General features: G+C 44.1%; 2 protein-coding genes across 4 annotated transcripts in view; one reads left to right on the top strand and one right to left on the bottom strand.

Annotated features, from left to right (window-relative positions):
* ASL (argininosuccinate lyase) overlaps positions 1 to 17,595 on the bottom strand; it is a 50,279-nt gene extending 32,684 nt beyond the window's left edge. The window contains exons 1-3 of one of the 2 annotated variants that reach the window (XM_068268587.1): positions 17,508 to 17,595; positions 13,702 to 13,754; positions 8,339 to 8,533 (exon numbers count right to left, since the gene is read on the bottom strand). In XM_068268587.1, coding sequence (XP_068124688.1) covers positions 8,339 to 8,533; positions 13,702 to 13,713 — 207 coding nt within the window. In that variant the 5' untranslated portion in view covers positions 13,714 to 13,754; positions 17,508 to 17,595. Of the gene's footprint in view, positions 1 to 8,338; positions 8,534 to 13,701; positions 13,755 to 17,488 lie in introns of both variants that reach the window. The other variant, XM_068268588.1, reaches the window with a different exon arrangement.
* Positions 17,596 to 18,148: 553 nt separating this feature from the next.
* Positions 18,149 to 20,074, top strand: part of CRCP (CGRP receptor component) — a 66,093-nt gene continuing 64,167 nt past the window's right edge. The window contains exons 1-2 of one of the 2 annotated variants that reach the window (XM_068268589.1): positions 18,149 to 18,217; positions 18,334 to 18,370. In XM_068268589.1, the coding sequence (XP_068124690.1) occupies positions 18,156 to 18,217; positions 18,334 to 18,370 (99 nt within the window). In that variant the 5' untranslated portion in view covers positions 18,149 to 18,155. Of the gene's footprint in view, positions 18,218 to 18,333; positions 18,371 to 18,391; positions 18,449 to 20,074 lie in introns of those variants that run through there. The other variant, XM_068268591.1, reaches the window with a different exon arrangement.

Below are 20,074 nucleotides of genomic sequence, written 5' to 3' on the forward strand. Positions count from 1 at the left end.
TTCTAAAAGTTGTAACAAAGAAATGGCTTTCGTTGAAGGTTATTACTCTGATGCTTATATTTTACAGCAGAGAAGAAGTTCTGAGTTTAGGTCCACTTTAAATTTAAAAAAAATGGGGGGGGGGGGGGGGGGGGGCAGCAGCTGTACTTCACTCCTATGGAACTGACCAGCTTGAAAAAAAGAGTCATCGAAAAAAACAAAAAGTAACTGTTAACTGAGCTTAAGTCCTCCAGTACCCAGGGATGGCTGCCATAAGGGATGATGGGAACAACACACAGTTGTATTAAAAGATGCAGGTAGCTCTCTTGTAAGGACAGGAGGAAAGCATGCATTTAGTTTCTTAGCTGCAGTTCCCTCAGCTGCAGCTACAACTCAATTCCCTTTTCCATCTTTTATGGGTCCTAGGACAGTATTTACAGTGGAGTACAAATGTAAGCATGTAAAGGATCTTCCACTGCTCTGGCTGATACTTTGTTCAGCTTTCTCTTCACCCCCAATGAGGTTCCTCTGTTGCAGCGCATTTCCGATCACTGGTGATTAGAAAGCACTACTAGCCGCGGTAGTGGGTCCCAGTCCTCATTATCACTAATGTTAACTCTAGTCTCACACTCGCTTCCTAACCACTTTATTGATACATAAACCTAGTCAACCACTATCTTCCCCACCTCCCTGATTGCCTGTTGCTACACTGTTTTTGCAGATCTGTGTTTTAATGAATAAATGGAAGTTTTAGAGTAATTGATTGTACAGGTGGGATTACCGCTCTGTTGCACTTACGTGGCACTATAAAATTAACCCTTAGCTGCACCAGTATTTAAAGTTTCAGATTCTGTCTTTGGGTGTGCACTTTGCTCCACATCTCTTTGCTGATTAGATGGCAGACTGGCAGGATTGGACTGGACTGATAGTCACTATCAAGTTTGATAATAAAAACAGCCAACAATAAAATAGAAAAAAAAAGTAATTTTTTTAAAAATGATATGAGGCACACATATCAGTTAAATGCAAGGATGTGAGCTACAGAGTTACCGGTATGTTTATTCCCTTGCCTGAAGCTATGCTTTATATCTAATGCTGGATACACACGTTGCGTTTCCGCGTCGATGCAGCGTTCGATTCGCATCGCTTCGATTATTTCCAAAATGTCCGATTCGCGGTTCGATGGATCGTTAGGTCGATTTGCCATACTTTACATGGCATTCAACCTAAAAATAATCGAAATGCGCTCGGAAATGCTCGGAAACAATCGAATCGACGCGAATCGAACGCCGCATCGAACGCGGAAACGCAACGTGTGTATCCAGCATAAGATACTTACAGTGGGTTGCAAAAGTATTCGGCCCCCTTGAAGTTTTCCACATTTTGTCACATTACTGCCACAAACATGCATCAATTTTATTGGAATTCCACGTGAAAGACCAATACAAAGTGGTGTACATGTGAGAAGTGGATCGAAAATCATACATCATTCCAAACATTTTTTACAAATCAATAACTGCAAAGTGGGGTGTGCGTAATTATTCAGCCCCCTGAGTTAATACTTTGTAGAACCACCTTTTGCTGCAATTACAGCTGCCAGTCTTTTAGGGTATGTCTCTACCAGCTTTGCACATCTAGAGACTGAAATCCTTGCCCATTCTTCTTTGCAAAACAGCTCCAGCTCAGTCAGATTAGATGCACAGCGTTTGTGTACAGCAGTTTTCAGATCTTGCCACAGATTCTCAATTGGATTTATATCTGGACTCTGGCTGGGCCATTCTAACACATAGATATGTTTTGTTTTAAACCATTCCATTGTTGCCCTGGCTTTATGTTTAGGGTCATTGCCCTGCTGGAAGGTGAACCTCTGCCCCAGTCTCAAGTCTTTTGCAGTCTCCAAGAGGTTTTCTTCCAAGTTTGCCCCGTATTTGTCTCCATCCATCTTACCATCAACTCTGACCAGCTTCCTTGTCCCTGCTGAAGAAATGCACCCCCCGAGCATGATGCTGCCACCACCATATTTGACAGTGGGGATGGCGTGTTCAGAGTGATGTGCAGTGTTAGTTTTCCGCCACACATAGCGTTTTGCATTTTGGCCAAAAAGTTCCATTTTGGTCTCATCTGACCAGAGCACCTTCTTCCACATGGTTGCTGTGTCCCCCACATGGCTTGTGGCAAACTGCAAACGGGACTTCTTATGCTTTCTGTTAACAATGCCTTTCTTCTTGCCACTCTTCCATAAAGGCCAACTTTGTACAGTGCATGACTAATAGTTGTCCTATAAACAGAGTCCCTCACCTGAGCTGTAGATCTCTGCAGCTCGTCCAGAGTCACCATGGGCCTCTTGACTGCAATTCTGATCAGCGCTCTCCTTCAGGGCCGGCCTTAGGTTTCACAGCGCCCTGAGCGAAAGCTGATTTTTGTGCCCCCCTTCATCCTCTTTCCACGTGCGTGCACACACACGCACTCACACACATAGGGCCATATGCAATTCACCTTTTCTCATGAGATATCTCCCAGGACAGTGGTTAGCAACCATTTTGATGTCGTGGCACATCACGCCAAATGCTCAGATCTCTGTGACACAGCACATATGTATAATAGGAAAAATACTACTAATAACCACGAATGGATGGAAAGAGTGCATTATCCTGAAGGCTAGAACCTTTCAGGAATATTAATAAAAACAATGTTAGCCGCCCCCCCCAAAAAAAATTTGCACCACACGTTATAGCCGCAGTGCGCCCCCCCAAAAAAACGCCCCCCCCCCCCGATCTCATGTGTAGGTGCCCTCAATATAGGTTGCCAAGCATAGGTACCCCCAGTATAGGATCTCATGTGTAGGTGCCCTCAATATAGGTTGCCAAGCATAGGTGTCCCCAGTATAGGAGGTCAGTTGAAGGTCTCCATCGCCCCCATAGGTAGACAGGCATAGGTGCCTCCAGTATAGGTAGCCATGTGTTGATGCCCTCCTTAAAGGTAGCCAGCCATAGTTGCCCCCAGTATAGGAAATCAGGTGTAGGTTCCCTCAGTATAGGTTACCAGCTATTAGGCGCCCCCTTGGAAGCCGGCGCCCTGAGCCACCGCTCTGGTCGCACAGGTCAAAGGCCGGCTATGCTCTCCTTGTTCGGCCTGTGAGTTTAGGTGGATGGCCTTGTCTTGGTAGGTTTACAGTTCTGCCATTCTCCTTCCATTTCTGAATGATCGCTTGAACAGTGCTCCGTGGGATGTTCAAGGCTTTGGAAATCTTTTTGTAGCCTAAGCCTGCTTTAAATTTCTCAATAACTTGATCCCTGGCCTGTCTGGTGTGTTCTTTGGACTTCATGGTGTTGTTGCTCCCAATATTCTCTTAGACAACCTCTGAGGCCCTCACAGAGCAGCTGTATTTGTACTGACATTAGATTACACACAGGTGCACTCTATTTGGTCATTAGCACTCATCAGGCAATGTCTATAGGCAACTGACTGCACTCAGATCAAAGGAGGCTGAATAATTATGCACACACCACTTTGCAGTTATTTATTTGTAAAAAATGTTTGGAATCATGTATGATTTTCGTTCCACTTCTCATGTGTACACCACTTTGTGTTGGTCTTTTATGTGGAATTCCAATAAAATGTATTCGTGTTTGTGGCAGTAACGTGACAAAATGTGGAAAACTTCAAGGGGACCGAATTTTGCAAGCCACTGTATGTGCCATGATCTATGTACATTTCCAGTCTGAGCCTGTAAACAGAAATTATCACAGCCTGCTTCTGCACATTATTCCAGTTATTTCCTCACTGTGCAATTACCCAATTACTGTATATACTCGCATACAAGCCGAATTTTTGACCCCCAAAAAGGGGATCAAAAGTTGGGGGGTCGGCTTGTATGCGAGTGTTCCCTGGTGGTCCGTGGTCCGCGGCCCCCGCTACCCCCTGCCCGCTCCCCCCGCCGCTGCTATTACTTGTTTCGGCAGCGGCTTCCTCGTCCCCGGCGGCGCTTCCTCTTCCCCGCTCTCATGCCTCTATGAAGAAATCACAGCAGCGCGCCCGGCGCTGCTGCTCTGATGATGCAGGGGGCAGGAAAGAGCGGTTCCCATGGTAACGGCAATGCAGATCGCCGCTACAGGGAGCCGCGCTCTTTCCTGCCCCCTGCATCATCAGAGCAGCAGCGCCGGGCGCGCTGCTGTGATTTCTTCATAGAGGCATGAGAGCGGGGAAGAGGAAGCGCCGCCGGGGACGAGGAAGCCGCTGCAGGTAATAGCAGCGGGGGGAGCAGGGCACAATACCGGCCACTACCTACCTACACTGGGTACTATACTAGCTATACTGGGGCACTACCTACCTAAACTGGGCACTATATTAGCTAAACTGGGCACTATACTAGCTATACTGGGGCACTATACTAGCTATACTGGGGCACTATACTAGCTATACTGGGGCACTCTACTAGCTATACTGGGGCACTCTACTAGCTATACTGGGGCACTCTACTAGCTATACTGGGGCACTCTACTAGCTATACTGGGGCACTATACTAGCTATACTGGGCACTATACTAGCTATACTGGGCACTATACTAGCTATACTGGGCACTATACTAGCTATACTGGGGCACTACCTACCTAAACTGGGCACTATACTGGCTAAACTGGGCACTATACTGGCTAAACTGGGCACTATACTGGCTAAACTGGGCAGATTGGCTTCAATTTGTTCCAGACGGTAACATTCGACACACTAGTTTTAGACCAAAATCCACTTTTTACCCTATTCAGGCAAGGGGGCAATATCTGAATACGTTTTACCAGGTAGTATTAGATCAGTTTAAAAGCATATGTAGGGAAGGATCGCCCAAGACCCACCATAACCTAAATGCCGCTGAGAAGATCTCACTTAGACAATTTGCAGAAAATAAACAAGTGGTAATCAGACAAGCAGATAAGGGCGGTGGGATTGTGATTATGGACTATGCAAGGTATCGAGATGAAGGGATTAGACTGCTGACGGATTCAACAACATATCGAATATTATCTAAAGACCCCACACCAAATTTTAAACAGGAACTGCAAAACCTGGTGGAGAGAGCTTTTTGTAATGGCATAGTAAACGAATTTGAGAAGAAATTCCTGGTACCCAGCCACCCCTCCATCCCGTATTTTTACCATATTCCGAAAATTCACAAAAATCCTGTTGAACCTCCGGGTAGACCAATTGTAGCAGGGATGGAGGGACTGGTTGCAAATACCTCTGCCTATATTGACTATTTTCTCCAGCCCATTGTGTTACAAACTCAAGCCTATACACGGGACTCACTACACGTGATGGACATGCTTCAAAACTATAGATGGGACAAAGGGTATCTATGGGCATCATTGGATGTCACATCATTGTACACCAGCATTCCGCACGAAAAAGGAGTGGAGGCTGTACAACACTTTCTTATTCAAGATGGGTCCCTCTCTTTCATACAAGGTCAGTTCATTCTGGACTTACTGCAGTACGCCTTGTCCCACAACTATTTTAGCTACATGGGAAAACTTTATTTACAGACTTGCGGGACATCTATGGGAGCTGGGTTCGCACCCAGCTTCGCAAATCTCTATATGTCGTATTGGGAAACCCAACATATATGGGCAGGCAATCCCTTTGCACAAAATATCGTATTTTACACCAGATATATTGACGATATTTTAATAATTTGGGATGGGGATGAAGATTCCTTTGTGCAATTTACTAAAAGGTGCAATACCAATACATTTGGCTTAGAATTTACTCATGTAATTTCTGATAAGAGCCTAGTTTTCCTTGATCTGGAGCTCTATTCAGACTGTGATGGACAAATATGTTCAAGGACACACTTTAAGCCCACGGCTGGCAATTCTTATCTACACTCCTCTAGTTGTCATAGTGCCAAATGGATACAAAACATCCCTAAAAGCCAGTTTTGTAGACTAAGAAGGAATTGTACCTCAGATGTGGATTATCTTAATCAAAGTGAGGTATTGGGTAATAAATTCCTCGAGAAAGGGTATGACCGTGTACACATACAGGCTACCCAGGAGCAATTTAAGAAAAGGCGCCCTAAGTTAGAAAGATGCACTAAAGACGATTTAAGCCAGCCCAGACTCCCCTTTGTTACCCCTTATAATGCAGTACATAACAAAATTAAGTCCATCATAACCCAGAACTGGCCTATTTTGCAACAGGACCCCTTATTGAAAAGAATTATACCAGACCGCCCCTCAGTCATTTTTAAGAAAGCGCGATCTGTTAAGAACACTATAGCACCAAGCAACATAAGAAAGATTGTAGAAAAACCTAAAAGCATGTTTCCCACTGTGGTAGGCAACTTTAAGTGTCACGTCAAGAGGTGTGGTTGTTGCCCCTTCATCCGACACAGAACTAAGGAAGTACTTGATGCAAACCAACACGTTTCCAAAGTAAAAGAATTTATAACATGCGGTAGTGACCACGTCATATACCTTCTTACTTGTGGTTGCACTAAGGCATATGTCGGCCGAACCACCCGACCACTTAGACAAAGACTTGGAGAACACAAGTGTAACATCTTGGAGGGGATAGAAAAACACAGTGTCCCTCGCCACTTCAAAGAATGCCACGATAGTTCAGTAGAGACACTCAGAATCATGGGACTAGAAATGATTTCAAAAAACATGCATCATGGTGAAAGATTCAGGAAACTATGTGAGCGTGAGACATTCTGGATCTTTAAGATGAATACACTGAGCCCAAATGGACTCAATGAGAGTCTGGAGATTTCGACATATTTGTAAAAATTTCTTGTAAAAATTTATTGTAAAAATGTTGTGGTAATGTTGTTCCCTAATGCTTTCCACAGTAATTTATGTTCCTTTCTTCTCCCCCCTTCTTTTCACAGCACCCCCCTTTAGCAGACATCCACACTAGATGAGGGTGGTGAGTACTTGAGAAGTAAGGTTTGGCCCTTAGTAGGCTTCCAGCTGGAGATATAATGTACTATATAACTGTTTGTCACGGATAGTGTTGTTAGGACCCCCCAGATGATATTCCTCCACAACAGGTGGCATATTCCCTCATCTTTCCCTATATTCCCTCCCCTACTTCCCTCCTTTCCCCACCTTCCACCCCCCCATTCCTTCCCCTCCCCATCCCTTCTACAAATCCCCTCCCTCCTTTCCCAACCCTGTCCTGGCCCCCGGTCCCTTAGCTACCAGCCGAGATTTGATATATAGCATTTTCTTGCATAATGTTGCCCACGCCCCGCCGAGTTTGGAGGTAGCCTCAGAGAAGATACTTAGACACATTGACCAGCCCCTCTTTATAAAACATTGGCCTTATGATATTTTATCTTATTTTATATATTTATTATATATCTTTTACTGGTTTGATTACTATTGTTCTAATCATACTGTAATTTATATGTATTTTATATTTATGAGTAGGTTGTTATTAATCTTTGATTTTCAGGTATTTACTAAAGGTGTTTTTAAACATTTTTCCATAAATGTATGTATATAAAGGTTCTTTTTGAATATATGCATGCAGCAGCGGCGCTTGGTGCGCCAATATGATCAGAGTTTCCTTTTAATACCCCCAGCCGGGATGCACCACTACCCCCAGGCGTTTCTTGTTGCTAAATTAAAGTTATAAATAAAGTTTTACCGACAGTTTCAATGGGAGAGCCCTGTAGCCATGACAACGGCTCAGAGGACTCCCATAAACAGTGTGCGGTGCGTATGGTCGTCATCTGACGAAGGCGCAGAGCGCCGAAACGCGTAATGACGCCATACGCACACTGATTCCCAGCCACGCCCAGACCTACAGCGAGACGGCGCTCCCAACTCCACCGGAGATCGCGCTATTGGCCACAGCGCGCCGCTGCTGAATCGTCCATAGGTTGAAGCGGTGGCTGTACCGCTGAGAAAGCGTTGTTTTTATTCCTATCTTGTAAGTACCAATATTCTTTTGCGAATAAAAGCCCACCTTGGGTAATGCACCATTGTGCGCTCCATCTTTTTCTTTTTAAACTGGGCACTATACTGGCTAAACTGGGCACTATACTAGCTAAACTGGGCACTATACTAGCCATACTGGGGCACTACCTACCTATACTGGGCACTATACTGGCTAAACTGGGCACTATACTAGCTAAACTGGGCACTATACTAGCTATACTGGGGCACTACATACCCATACTGGGCACTATACTAGCTATACTGGGACACACTGGGGGGATTACGCGGCCTGCACCAATCCAGCATTTCCTACCCCCGGCTTATATGGGGGTCAATCATTTTTCCCTTTTTTTCCATGGAAAAGTTGGGGGGTCGGCTTATATGCGGGTCGGCTTATATGCGAGTATATACGGTACCTGTTCCAGTCCTGTGACAATCTGTTCCATTTCAGAGTGGGTCACAAGTCCAGCTTTTTCCAAAGCTTTTACATAAGCTTGACTTCCCTTGATATCAGCTGACCACATCCTCTTGTCATAGGATACAGATGAATTAAACATCTCCATTATGGGGTCAATGCTGCCAACAAATCTTCCACCCCATAATTTATCTCCCTGGAAGAAAGTTGCAATTTTCATTAGTGGCATCAGCAAGAGCTTGCTTTCACAATAGCACTGCTGAAAACAATGGTAAATATTTTATTGTATAGTTTATTGAAAAAAGAAATGACATAATGAAAATTTACAAATAGGCTGATTTATCAAGACAAATGAAAACACAGATGAAGCAGGTGAATTAGATTGTGAGCCTTGCTGAGGGACACTTATTGAGGTAATTTGTTCAATGTACTCTGTGAAGATATGGAAAAAATGCTTAAATCCAGTATTCATAAATTAAGAATAATAAGAAACAAAAAGTTGAAAGTGGTCTAGGGCAACAATTCAGAATCTTTATTCCATTTTAGGCCCTATTCATACTGGTGGATTTTTCTGCAGCGTTTCAGTGCTTTGCTGATCACCGGTGTACAATGTATCCCTATGGGACCATATTTACTGCATCGCTTGGGATTAGTATCAAGTGGAAACGTGCTGCATGTAGCACTTTTGGAGCGCTCATGATGCATTTCCTGTTTCCTGAACAGGAAACTTCAAAGCACAATTGCTGCAAAATCGCAACATAAAAACTGCAACCACCTAGGGCTTTCATGTGTGAACCAGGCCTAACAGTTTAAGCGTGATTGGTTCCTTGGGTTGCCCAATAATCATGGACCTATTTATAAAGTGATAATAGATGACTGCTTTAGATCCCATCCCACATCACTGCACATTGCAGTAGACCACACAACTAAACAGTGACCCATCTATAAAAGGCAGATGTATTTTTGCAGATTCAAACACAACTGTACTGTGCTCTGCAGTTAGCTGGTGTGGTATACATGATGCTGAAATGCTGTTGTGACCTGGCTGACCAATGACAAGGTGACAAAACCTATCTCTCACTCTTTGAAAGCGATGGCCACAATTGGCAGCCAGAAGGTCAGCCTCTTAAGTAGTAATGTTTTGCGATCACTACCAGTCAAAAGCTCCTTGGATTCTCCTAGAGATGGTCAATAATAATTCTGGCTTCCATGCAAATTCAGCAGGCAACATTGCAGGGCCGAGGCTGAGCAAATGGTCGCTGTCTTACAAGGTCTGAGGATGCGGGGCAGTGCTTTTCAGCGCTGCTAGATTTGGGCGCAGCCGGCGCCTCCACAGACTGGAATAGGAATTACTTCTATCAGGCTCTCAGTGAGTAACGTTGGCGCTGTCAGAAGACGGAGCCAAAGTTGCTTTTAAAACATAATAATTCGGCCTCCAGCAATCGCCGGAAGCCGAATTATATAATTCCCCCCCTATCCATGGCGGCCTGGAGGGGGAATAGTAATTAACACGGCCCGGACTTGTGCAGAAGCAGGATAAGCCATACACCGGCTGTGTCCTGCGCCCAATTTCATATGTATGCTGAGGATGGAGTGATGTCATGTAGCAGGCAGCACAAGTAGGGAGAACAATGCTCTTGACCGTTGCTCCCCTGAAGTGATCCACCAGGACAAATTATTGTTCGAGCAGTTAAGAGGCAGTAGTGGCTGGCATACAAATCCTGGGGTCTCTGCAGAGGCGGCAATTATCGTCCGCCTCAGCCAAGTGTCAACTGGCTTAACGCCTGTGAGATGTAGACCAACATCGCCTCTCTGGCAATCACCACCTCTTCCACATCTCCTGGTCACTTGCCGGCACTTCTAATATACTTAATTGAGCATTTCAATGTATACATGTACAGCATGCTGGCTCCAAGTTATGGCTATATTCCCTCTCTGACACTTGCATGCATTCCAATCAGGATTCTATGTTTGCACAGCCACAATCCATAGGCTGCAATGATTACAACTACCTGTTTGATTGTTGTATCAAATCGTGAGCACTGATACTGTGTGAGGTGCCCGGTGAGTAGATCAGGAGGCTTTGGCATACTCCTTACTGCACTGGCTCTTACCTCTGCTGCTGCTGTAGGCTGTTAAATGGGAGTTACATACAGGTGCACCATTCTCTCCACATTTAAACTCAGAATTGTGTCTTTGTTGTACTCTTGGCTTCAGGATATAGAATACAGAAGAAGACTAACCTACTTTGGGGAAAAAAGTGGCCTGGAACATCATGTGCTCTTGCAAAATTCCAGCGATATCTCTCTCACTATGTTCAACACAAAACAGCCTTTACTGAACGAATTTAGGACAGTAAAGACAAAGTTAGAGATCAGGTGACCAGTACCTATTGTGTAAGACTAGTCACAGGACAGATTGGGTGCTGGCACACACTTCCAAAGTCAACCAGAGCACACATAATCTAGCTTAGTCTTGAAAAACAGAGGCTACAAAGGGAAATCCTTACTGAAAAATATATTCCTAAAACAACTATATGCAAAGCAGAATATAATAGGATATTAATGTTAACTTTGGATCCAGCAGCAATAGATTTTGAAATACAAAACTTGTGGACATAAAATGCTAAAATGTACAGTAGCTATCTCATAAAAATGAGTACATGTTTTTGTAAATATTTTAGTATATCTTTTCATGGGACAACACTGAAGATATGACACTTTGGTACAATGTAATGTAGTCAGTGTACAGCTTGTATAACCATGTGAATATGCTGTCCTATCAAAATAACAACACACACCCATTCATATCTAACATACTGGCAACAAAAGTGAGTACACCCCTAAGTGAAGAATGTCACAAATCTGCCCGATTTGACACGTACCCTCCCAGTGATCATGTTACTCGGGTCATGTGGGTGTGTCATGGTTTGGAGTTGCATGAGTGCTGCCAGCACTGGGGAGCTACAGTTTGTTAAGGGAACCATGAATGCCAATATGTACTGTGACATACTGAAGCAAATCATGAACTCCTCAAATGGAAGGTGGAAGAGCACGGTCTCTCGAACATCCACCTGGCAACCTGTAAATCTCCAGTGCACTCCATGCCAAGGAGAGTTAAGGCAATGCTGGAAAATTATGGTGGGTACACAAAAAATTCACAAGACAAGACACAGACCATTTATATCACGCTTTTGTTCTGGCGGACTCAGCACTAGAGCTGAAGCTACTAGGGTGTGCTAAGTAGGCAGTATCAGTATTAGGAGTCTTGCCCAAAGCCTCTCTACTGAATGGATGTCGGCATACTGAACAGGAAGTGCCAAGATTTTAACTCTGTTCTCCTGAGTCAGAGGCAGAGCCTTTAACCAGTACACTATCCATTCAAATATTGTCATCTTCAGTGTTCTCCCTAGGCTTTTTTAGCCAGGTGCTCCACCCGGCTAGTTTTGGTGAGCACCCGGCTTTCATCGGCTCACCTCCTCCTATGCTATAAGCAGAGTTGTGCACCAGCCCTGCATTCTCCCATATTGCCCCACCCGGCTACTTTTTCATACCACCCGGCTGGGAAAAAATTCTAGGGAGAACACTGACCTTGGGGAATTGTGCCATACCTCACTTAGGGGTTTACTTACTTTTGTTGCCAGCAGTTTTGACATTAATGGCTCTGTGTTGAGTTATTTTGATCGGTCAGCACATCTACACTTGAATCAAATTAATAAAAAGAATACATTTACTGAGAATCAGACATTCAGACTACTACATGTGGGCACTAATATGGCTTTCCCAGCTTGAGTAGCTCTCCAACAGGATTCAGGGAAAAATGTTAGAGCACAGTTACAAAGTATTCCAGTTATTCTACATGAATAACAATGAACAATATTTTGTTCCCATTTGATGGACCATAAACATTAGGTAGATAGTCCTTTTGGATGTATACTGTATTCCTTTAGCCAAGAAAACCATTCTGTACTGGAATTCTTGGACCTCTTACCTCCCTAACGTGTGTACCTTACTCGGATTTGCCCCATAGGTGTGTACCAATCATAACGCTTATTTTCAGTTCCATCTAGCACAGTCCTTCAATTTACTGTAAGTGCTGCACATCTTCAGGAATGTGTTGTTCCTCTACACCCAACAATCAGAAGGATTTTTTCACAATAAAACCTGGATTGTATCTTGCTGATTATCTTATAACTCTCCGCACTTCATCTGAAAAAGGTCTACATTTGTAAAGACTAAAAAAGGAAAAATATCAGTTTAACTGCAACCAAGAGGTTTTATTTTAGCTATGGGCACAGCACGGAACTATTAGAAAGGGAAGTCTCTCCAATAATGACACTGTGGCACACATTCCATAAGCAAATTCTTCTTCTAGTAGTGTACAAAGATTTCCCTAAATTCCTGCAGTGGTGAAAGGTTCACTGAGAACAGGAAGTAAAGCAGATCTATCTAACAAGGGCATAGACAGTGATAAAAACTTATCAAAATCTAAAACATGTTTTTTTGCCGTTACATTGTTTCTTTCTGTGAAAAAAAATTAAATCATGCTATGTGAAGGCTAGGATGACAAAATAATCGCTTAGAAATTGTGGAGAAATCTTCAGTCATGATCTTTACATTACAGTGAAATGGTTAATGGAAATACATAAGAATCTAACAGGTTGAAAAGTTCATAGTTTAATCCTAGTCACAAGGCAAGATACACAGCATGGTTCCTCTGATTTTACAGGCTCTGCAGAGGAAAGTATATTTTATGCCACCTGAAAAAGTATCAGATCTTTCAAATGAAGTAATTTTGCATAGTTACCTAGAAGTTTATTACCATTTTTTTTTAATTTAAAAAGTAATGTTATAATGATCACATTAAGGCCTCTTGCTCACTATATGTGATTGCGATTTTTTCAATTGCTGAGTGCTGAAAAGTTATTTTAAATAGCAAATTAAAAAGATTTGGTGAGTTTTAGTAACATTTCACTCCTATACTGCAAACCTGTCTGGCATCACAATTCCGGATGATTGTATAAGTGATGCGTTAAAGTGCAAGAATACTACCGGTGAGCAGGGAACTTAGGGGGAAGTGTGTCCCCATCCTGCATGCGGGGAAGGCAACTCCACACAGCATGTGAATTGCACAAGGGTGTGCTCTGGTGGATGTTACTCGCTATGTACCTGCTCTCTGTTTCTTAGGCACATTGGAGGAGTGTTCATTTGAACCAGGATTGATTACCAGAGGTGCAACTGCATTTTAAATCATTCACGTAGAGGAAAGACTGTTCTTACTCTTGGCAGTTTGCAGCAAGCTGAACACTGAACTGTTACAAGGTGGTGAGCACAGTATCATTTGAACAAAGATACAAAATCTTACCTCTGATGCCATAGTTTCAACTATGGAATAACTTCACCAATGCAACAATAAACCTGAAATACACAATGCCCAAAAACTTATTGTTATGGAGTTGAGACAAAGGAGATGATAATGAGATGGTTACTTTGAATGTTCTGATTGATACACATACAGTAACAACATTGTTTATAAACAACAAATGGTTTCACAACAAATACTCGCATAGCAAGTACCCTCTTTCCCTGAAATTGCCAGTATACTTTCCCTGGAATTTTGAGCATGCTCAAAATATAATCCCTACCCCGAAAGTAAGCCCTAGCAGCAGTAAAGGGAAAAAGCATGGCAAATTGTGGTATTACTTCTTCCCCATAGGTTGAAGATCTAAGACATAGCAGCATGGAGCTTGGGGGGAGAAGAGGATTAGAGGGACATCGCAAGACATGGGGGATAGTGCGACATGGAGCTAGGGGTAAGAGGAGGATGCAGGGGGACACCAGGAGGACACTAAAGGTACAAGGAAAGGCCTCTTTCAGAGATATATTCTATTCTGATGCCTGTATCTTGTACAAGATTGGATGGTGCACGTGAAAAATGGTCCCTGGATGTCGGCCCACTCTCAGATGTGGAGTGGATGGATGTATTAAGGGCAATGCATGGTATTTTGATTTCTGCGGTGGATAGGTTTGTACATTTAAAACGTATCTATCGGGCATATTATACCCCCCAACAGCTACATGGTTATTATCCAGAAAGGTCAGATAGGTGCCCTAAATGTAAGGTGGCAGAGGGAAACTTCTTTCATATGATTTGGAACTGCCCGGTTATTACAAACTATTGGTCCGATCTGGCCCATATTATGACAGGGGTAATGGGAGAGAGGGTGGTGGTTGACCCTAGATCTCTTTTGTTGGGTTTATATATAGACTCTAATATTTCTCCACAAGGCATTGCCATGGTACAGTTGATGAGCTTCTATGGAAGACGGGAGGTTTTTTATAGATGGGGCAGTGATACTCCTCCTTCTGTCTCTTCATGGGTTAAGAGAATGAATGGGGCCATGGTGTTGTACAAACTTACATTTCTCAAGCGTAAATGCCCTGAAAAATTTGAGAAGATGTGGCAATGTTGGATTGAATATATCGACAACAACAATGTTTTAGACAACCCTACTTAATTGAAGGCTCTGGGTGTATGTTGGAATAAGTTACTATTCTAATATACGGAGTTGTTGTTACGAGTTCTTGCACTGAACCCAGGGAGGGTGGGATGGGAAGGGATTGATGGGGGGGGGGGGGGGATGTTAATATATAATACTGTAATGTTTGTTGCTGGTCTTTTTTTTTTTTTTTTTTTTTCTTCCTCTCAAAATTTCAATAAATTTCAACTTAAAAAAAAAAAAAAAAAAGGTACAAGGAGGACACAGAGGCACACAAGAGGTGGATCCAGCAGAGGAGGAAGTGGCACAGTGGGGAAAGTAGGAGCACACTACACAAGAACTTGTGTGTTCATAGAAATATAAGACGTCCACTGAAAATAAGCCCTAGCACAACATTTGGAGCAAAAATTAATATAAGACACTCTTATTTTCGGAGAAACATGGTATTGCTTGTACAACTTCCGTGCTTTGGGTTCCATGACTGAAAGCCTTGACCCTGGACCTGCTACAACAGTACTTCTTGCTGTTGTATACCTAGTTTACTGAATGGACACACACACCTCTGGCAAACCCCTGACACTGACTCAACGAACCCCTGGGGTTCGATCGAATATAGATTAAGAATCACTGCTCCAGAGGCTTCTCACATCCTCCTAGAGACCACCACTGCTGCCCGGAACCCCCTTTAAGATTGCAACCAGGCTACCCTCTTCATGCATGAGTGTGGCCATTCTGGGCCTTCGCTAAACAGCCGCACCAGTACAGTAGCACAGAGCAGCTTGTATATGATCTGCTTCTGCACACAGTGTAGGAAGGGCTGTACTCATGAAGGTGCAGTAAGGCCGTGCTAATGCGTGAAAAGGAGTGTGGCCATGTTAACATATCCTAAAGCCCTTGTTGGATATGTTCTGGGGCTCTACACATGGCAATGGTGAGGACCAGGCGGATATGGAAATCACCTGGAGTATTTAGAGGCTTCCCTCTTCCGAGGTATCTTCTTTTTTGTCTTTAGGTTTACCTTGGGTACACTTTAAAGCTACTGTATGTTCACAGTGCTAGCTGCATTACATCACACATTATACCTACAAAAATGTTATTTGTATGTACCTAATCGCCCTTACATGACTTACAATATTGCATGATGCACTTTGTAGCCTACTCAATCACTATTTACATTGTACCCATCTGACTTTCCTTAGTTACCCCCACATTGGTTTTACATGTGTAACAATTAGTCAAATAACGTTTACATCTTTACTATATTGTTGCAGATTACAATTGCATTATTTTGCATAATTATTGCCTGGTGCTCCTATGGGGATTATTATTCCTTTGTTCCCGCACTTTATATGACCATTGCAAAGCATACAGTCGAAGAAAAGTATGCTTCACTGTCACTGTTAGGGCTCGTTCACACTAAGGGCATTTTTGCCCTTTTTTCCAGCGCAGGCGATTTTCAAAAAATGCTTGTGCAATGAATCTCTATGAGAAGGTTCATATCATCACGTTGCGTCCTCTTTACCATTTTTGGGACATTTTTGCTATAATGGAAGGTATAGGAAGAGCACTAAACGCTCGCAAAACCACTTTATGCGGCGATTGCGTTTGCGTTTTTTTTTAAATAAATACATTGTATTTATTCTTATCCGGGTCAAAGAGTTCACTTCCTCACTTGCGTCAGGGAGTGAAGGACAAAACTGCTCTGGAAAAGCGCTTAGAAAAGCGATTTTACCAAAAACGCAGCGCGCAGTGGAGTGGTGGGAGGAGGAAAAAAACGCTGCACAAAATCGCAAAATGCTTGCGTTTGCAATTACAATTTTAGATGTGAACGAGGCCTTAATGTATTTATACTTACCTGGGCATTCTCCAGCCCCATGAGGTGCTTGGGCTGCCTTGCCACCCGCTCAGTTCACTTCATATCGATCCCTGTGCCAGGGCCCATCGTGACCAGTCATGCACTCCTGTGCGTGCGTGGCCTGGCCGTGCTACCGTACCTGGGAGCCGGGCTACACATGTACAGGCACACACGACAGGCCACAATGGCCAGGTTACCAGCATCAATATGAAGTGAACAGAGCGGACATAGAGGACGTAGAGGGAGCCCACGCACCTCATGCGGCTGAAGGAAGCCCCAGGTAAGTATAAATACATCCAATTGTACCATTTCAGGTTCCCTTTAGCATTTGCATTATGCAGTAACGCACTGCATACAGTACGTTGCAATGCCGCACTCCCTTAGATTGCACTGACGCACAGTGAACTTTGCATTGGGTTTACTTTACAGTGCGACATTCCGCGTTACTCTGCATCCACTACATCACACCAAAATGTACCACTGAGAACATAGCCTTAGAGCAGCTGCAATATCACTGATGCAATGACTATCATGGATTTCATAAGATCTTGTTCCAGATTCTATATTATTATACTATATGAAACTGAAACTGTTTTCTATCTCTTAGTTCCAAACGGATCTCAGTAAAAAAACAAAATACAATTGTCCTACTATAGAGAACTTTCAGGAGACCTTTGACATTTCCACTATTTTTTTGCAATCAAACTGCCCTTTCCATCTATAGAAACATTATATAAAGGAAATACAAACTTCCTAGTAACAGATCAATGAATGTGTGGTAAAACAAGGCGAGCTACCTGCAGGCGTGCCCCTCACCTGATTCTTGTAGGTAGGCAGCAGGTTCTTTCCCTTTAACTCAGGGATGACGCTCTGGCATTTGCTGTAATGTAGTCCTTCTGCAGCGCGATGTCATTAGTAACCCCGCCTCCATTGCTATGAATGACCAATCGCAAATCGTGTGAACCATGTATTTTTGTCATTCATTATTAGTTCCTGTGCCTGCTCCTGTCAAATGGTAGAAAGCATCGCTTTGACGTCAGCATCAGCAGCTTCATGGGTTCTCTGCAAACTGAAGCAGAGCAGTCAGCGGCTTCGTGGCGCTTTCGGGAGAGTTCCTGCCTGCAAGGGTCTTGGAGGCACGGATTCGATCCTGGCCAGTAGCTGCTGCCAAGTTTTAATAATGCGAACTTGTATAAAATCAGTGCGGTGTAGCTGTCTGTGTTAGCGCCCACATTAAAGCTTTATTTCAGTGTTATAAAGGATTTTAAATAGCGATTAAAAGAATTTCGCAAAACTAAATCAAGCGTAGTGAAATGTACCTAGAAGTCCTTAGCATCTTCACAAAACCGGTTATTATGAGCAATTTATAACATCGAGCACGATTATCGCCGTACAAAAGGGCTTTTGCGTGTAGTTGCGACAGAATGCAGCGGAACCTAATATAGGGAGCTATTTTCCGGGGGAATGAGAATAGTGAGGGACACAGACAGTCAGAGAGAGAAAGAGAGATCAGCAAGCATGGAGGTGTAAGATGCTTATGTTAATTTAGCACTGCTGTAGGCATATGTGATTATACATACGTGCATGCTTATGTATGGGAGAGGGTGTTCCGCTATTCATAGTGTGTTTCTTATTTTTCTAGGAAGGATGCGAATGCAGCATTACTCAGTAATTATGAGGTATGTGTGGAGGTGTAAGGAAAGCAACAACCATTATGACTAGTACAGTATATGTTGCCTGAAGCTTACGTCGCACAGGTAACTGCTCAGTGACAAAGTGTTGCAATACTACTTACCTATTACCGGTGTTCCAACATTTTAGCACACCCGACAGAATAGCATACAAATGCTACTGAGCATGTGCAAAGTCATGCAGGGCATACAAACATCGGTAGTGACAAGATCAACAACAGGGACTAATTTCAACTTGCTAGCAACAGAGTAAAATCAATTGCGGTGAGCTTTTAACACAAGTGCAGATGAGTGCAATTTCCATGCCTCTCGATGGATCTATGCATTTAAAGAGAACCCAAACTCAGGGCAGTTTGGAGGCTAAGATGCTCACAGGTTGAGAGTGTCAAAATCCCCATCCAGAATGTTATTTGCGTTTGCAGCCCCCCACCCCCCCAGTATGATTTAGCCAGGGGTGGCCCCCCAGTATTAGGTAGTCAGTTGTCCCCTTAGTATAAGCCCCCCTACCTCCCCCAGTATTGGTGGCTAGATATGCCCCCAGTATAGATAGCCAGGCATGGGTGCCCCCAGTATAGGTAGACAGGCATGGGTGCCCCCAGTATAGGTAGACAGGCATGGGTGCCCCCAGTATAGGTAGACAGGCATGGGTGCCCCCAGTATAGGTAGACAGGAATGGGTGCCCCCAGTATAGGTAGACAGGAATGGGTGCCCCCAGTATAGGTAGACAGGAATGGGTGCCCCCAGTATAGGTAGACAGGAATGGGTGCCCCCAGTATAGGTAGACAGGAATGGGTGCCCCCCAGTATAGGTAGACAGGAATGGGTGCCCCCAGTATAGGTAGACAGGAATGGTTGCCCCCAGGATAGGTAGCCAAGTATAGGACCCCCAGTATACGTAGGCAGGTATAGGTGGCCTGGCATAGGTGCTCCCAGTATAGGTAGCCAGGTATAGGTGCCCCCAGTATAGGTAGCCAGATAGGAGGGGGCCAAGGGGGGAGTAGAGTTCACAGTGTAATACAGCCGTAAGGAGAGGGGCCTGACTTGAGCCCCCCCCCCCATGCTCCCCCCTCTAGCACAGCTTTGGCAGCAGCGGGCACTCTGGCAACTCGCCTCTTTCGGGCTCTGGTCTCATACAGTAGAGCTCCATGTGATGCAGTGCTCTGTGTCTCCAATGAAGACAGTAGCACGTGGAGCTCTACTGTATGAAGATCGGAGCCCGGAAGAGGTGAATTGTCAGAGCGCCCGCCACTGCCGAAGCTGATCCTCCAGCTGATCAGGGCTGCACTCCTCTTCTGGCAGAAGTGAGGCCGTGCCTGCGCAGTAGCACGGAGCCGTCCATGCACGAGCAGCTCAGTGTGTGTGACACGGGTGCCCGGGACTTGGAAATTAAGAGAGAAAGGAGCAGCCAACGGTAAGAGGCTAAATATTAAAGGCCTCTAGTGGACACATAAGGTATGTGCCACGTTTCACCCAGTGTTTGACCTCTGTACCATATGTCACACAAGTTTACGAGAGGTATCAGTACAGGAGACTTGGGCGCAGGATACAGCCGGTATATGGCTGGTCCTGCTGCTGCACAAGTCCCGTCCATGTTCCCCCTCCAGGCCGCCATGGATGGTGGGGAATGAAATAATTTGGCTTCCAGCAACTGCTGGAAGCCGAATTATTGTGTTTTAAAAGTAACTTCAGCTCC

This window comes from Hyperolius riggenbachi, chromosome 2 (genome assembly GCF_040937935.1).
Source record: "Hyperolius riggenbachi isolate aHypRig1 chromosome 2, aHypRig1.pri, whole genome shotgun sequence".
Lineage (NCBI taxonomy): Eukaryota > Metazoa > Chordata > Amphibia > Anura > Hyperoliidae > Hyperolius > Hyperolius riggenbachi.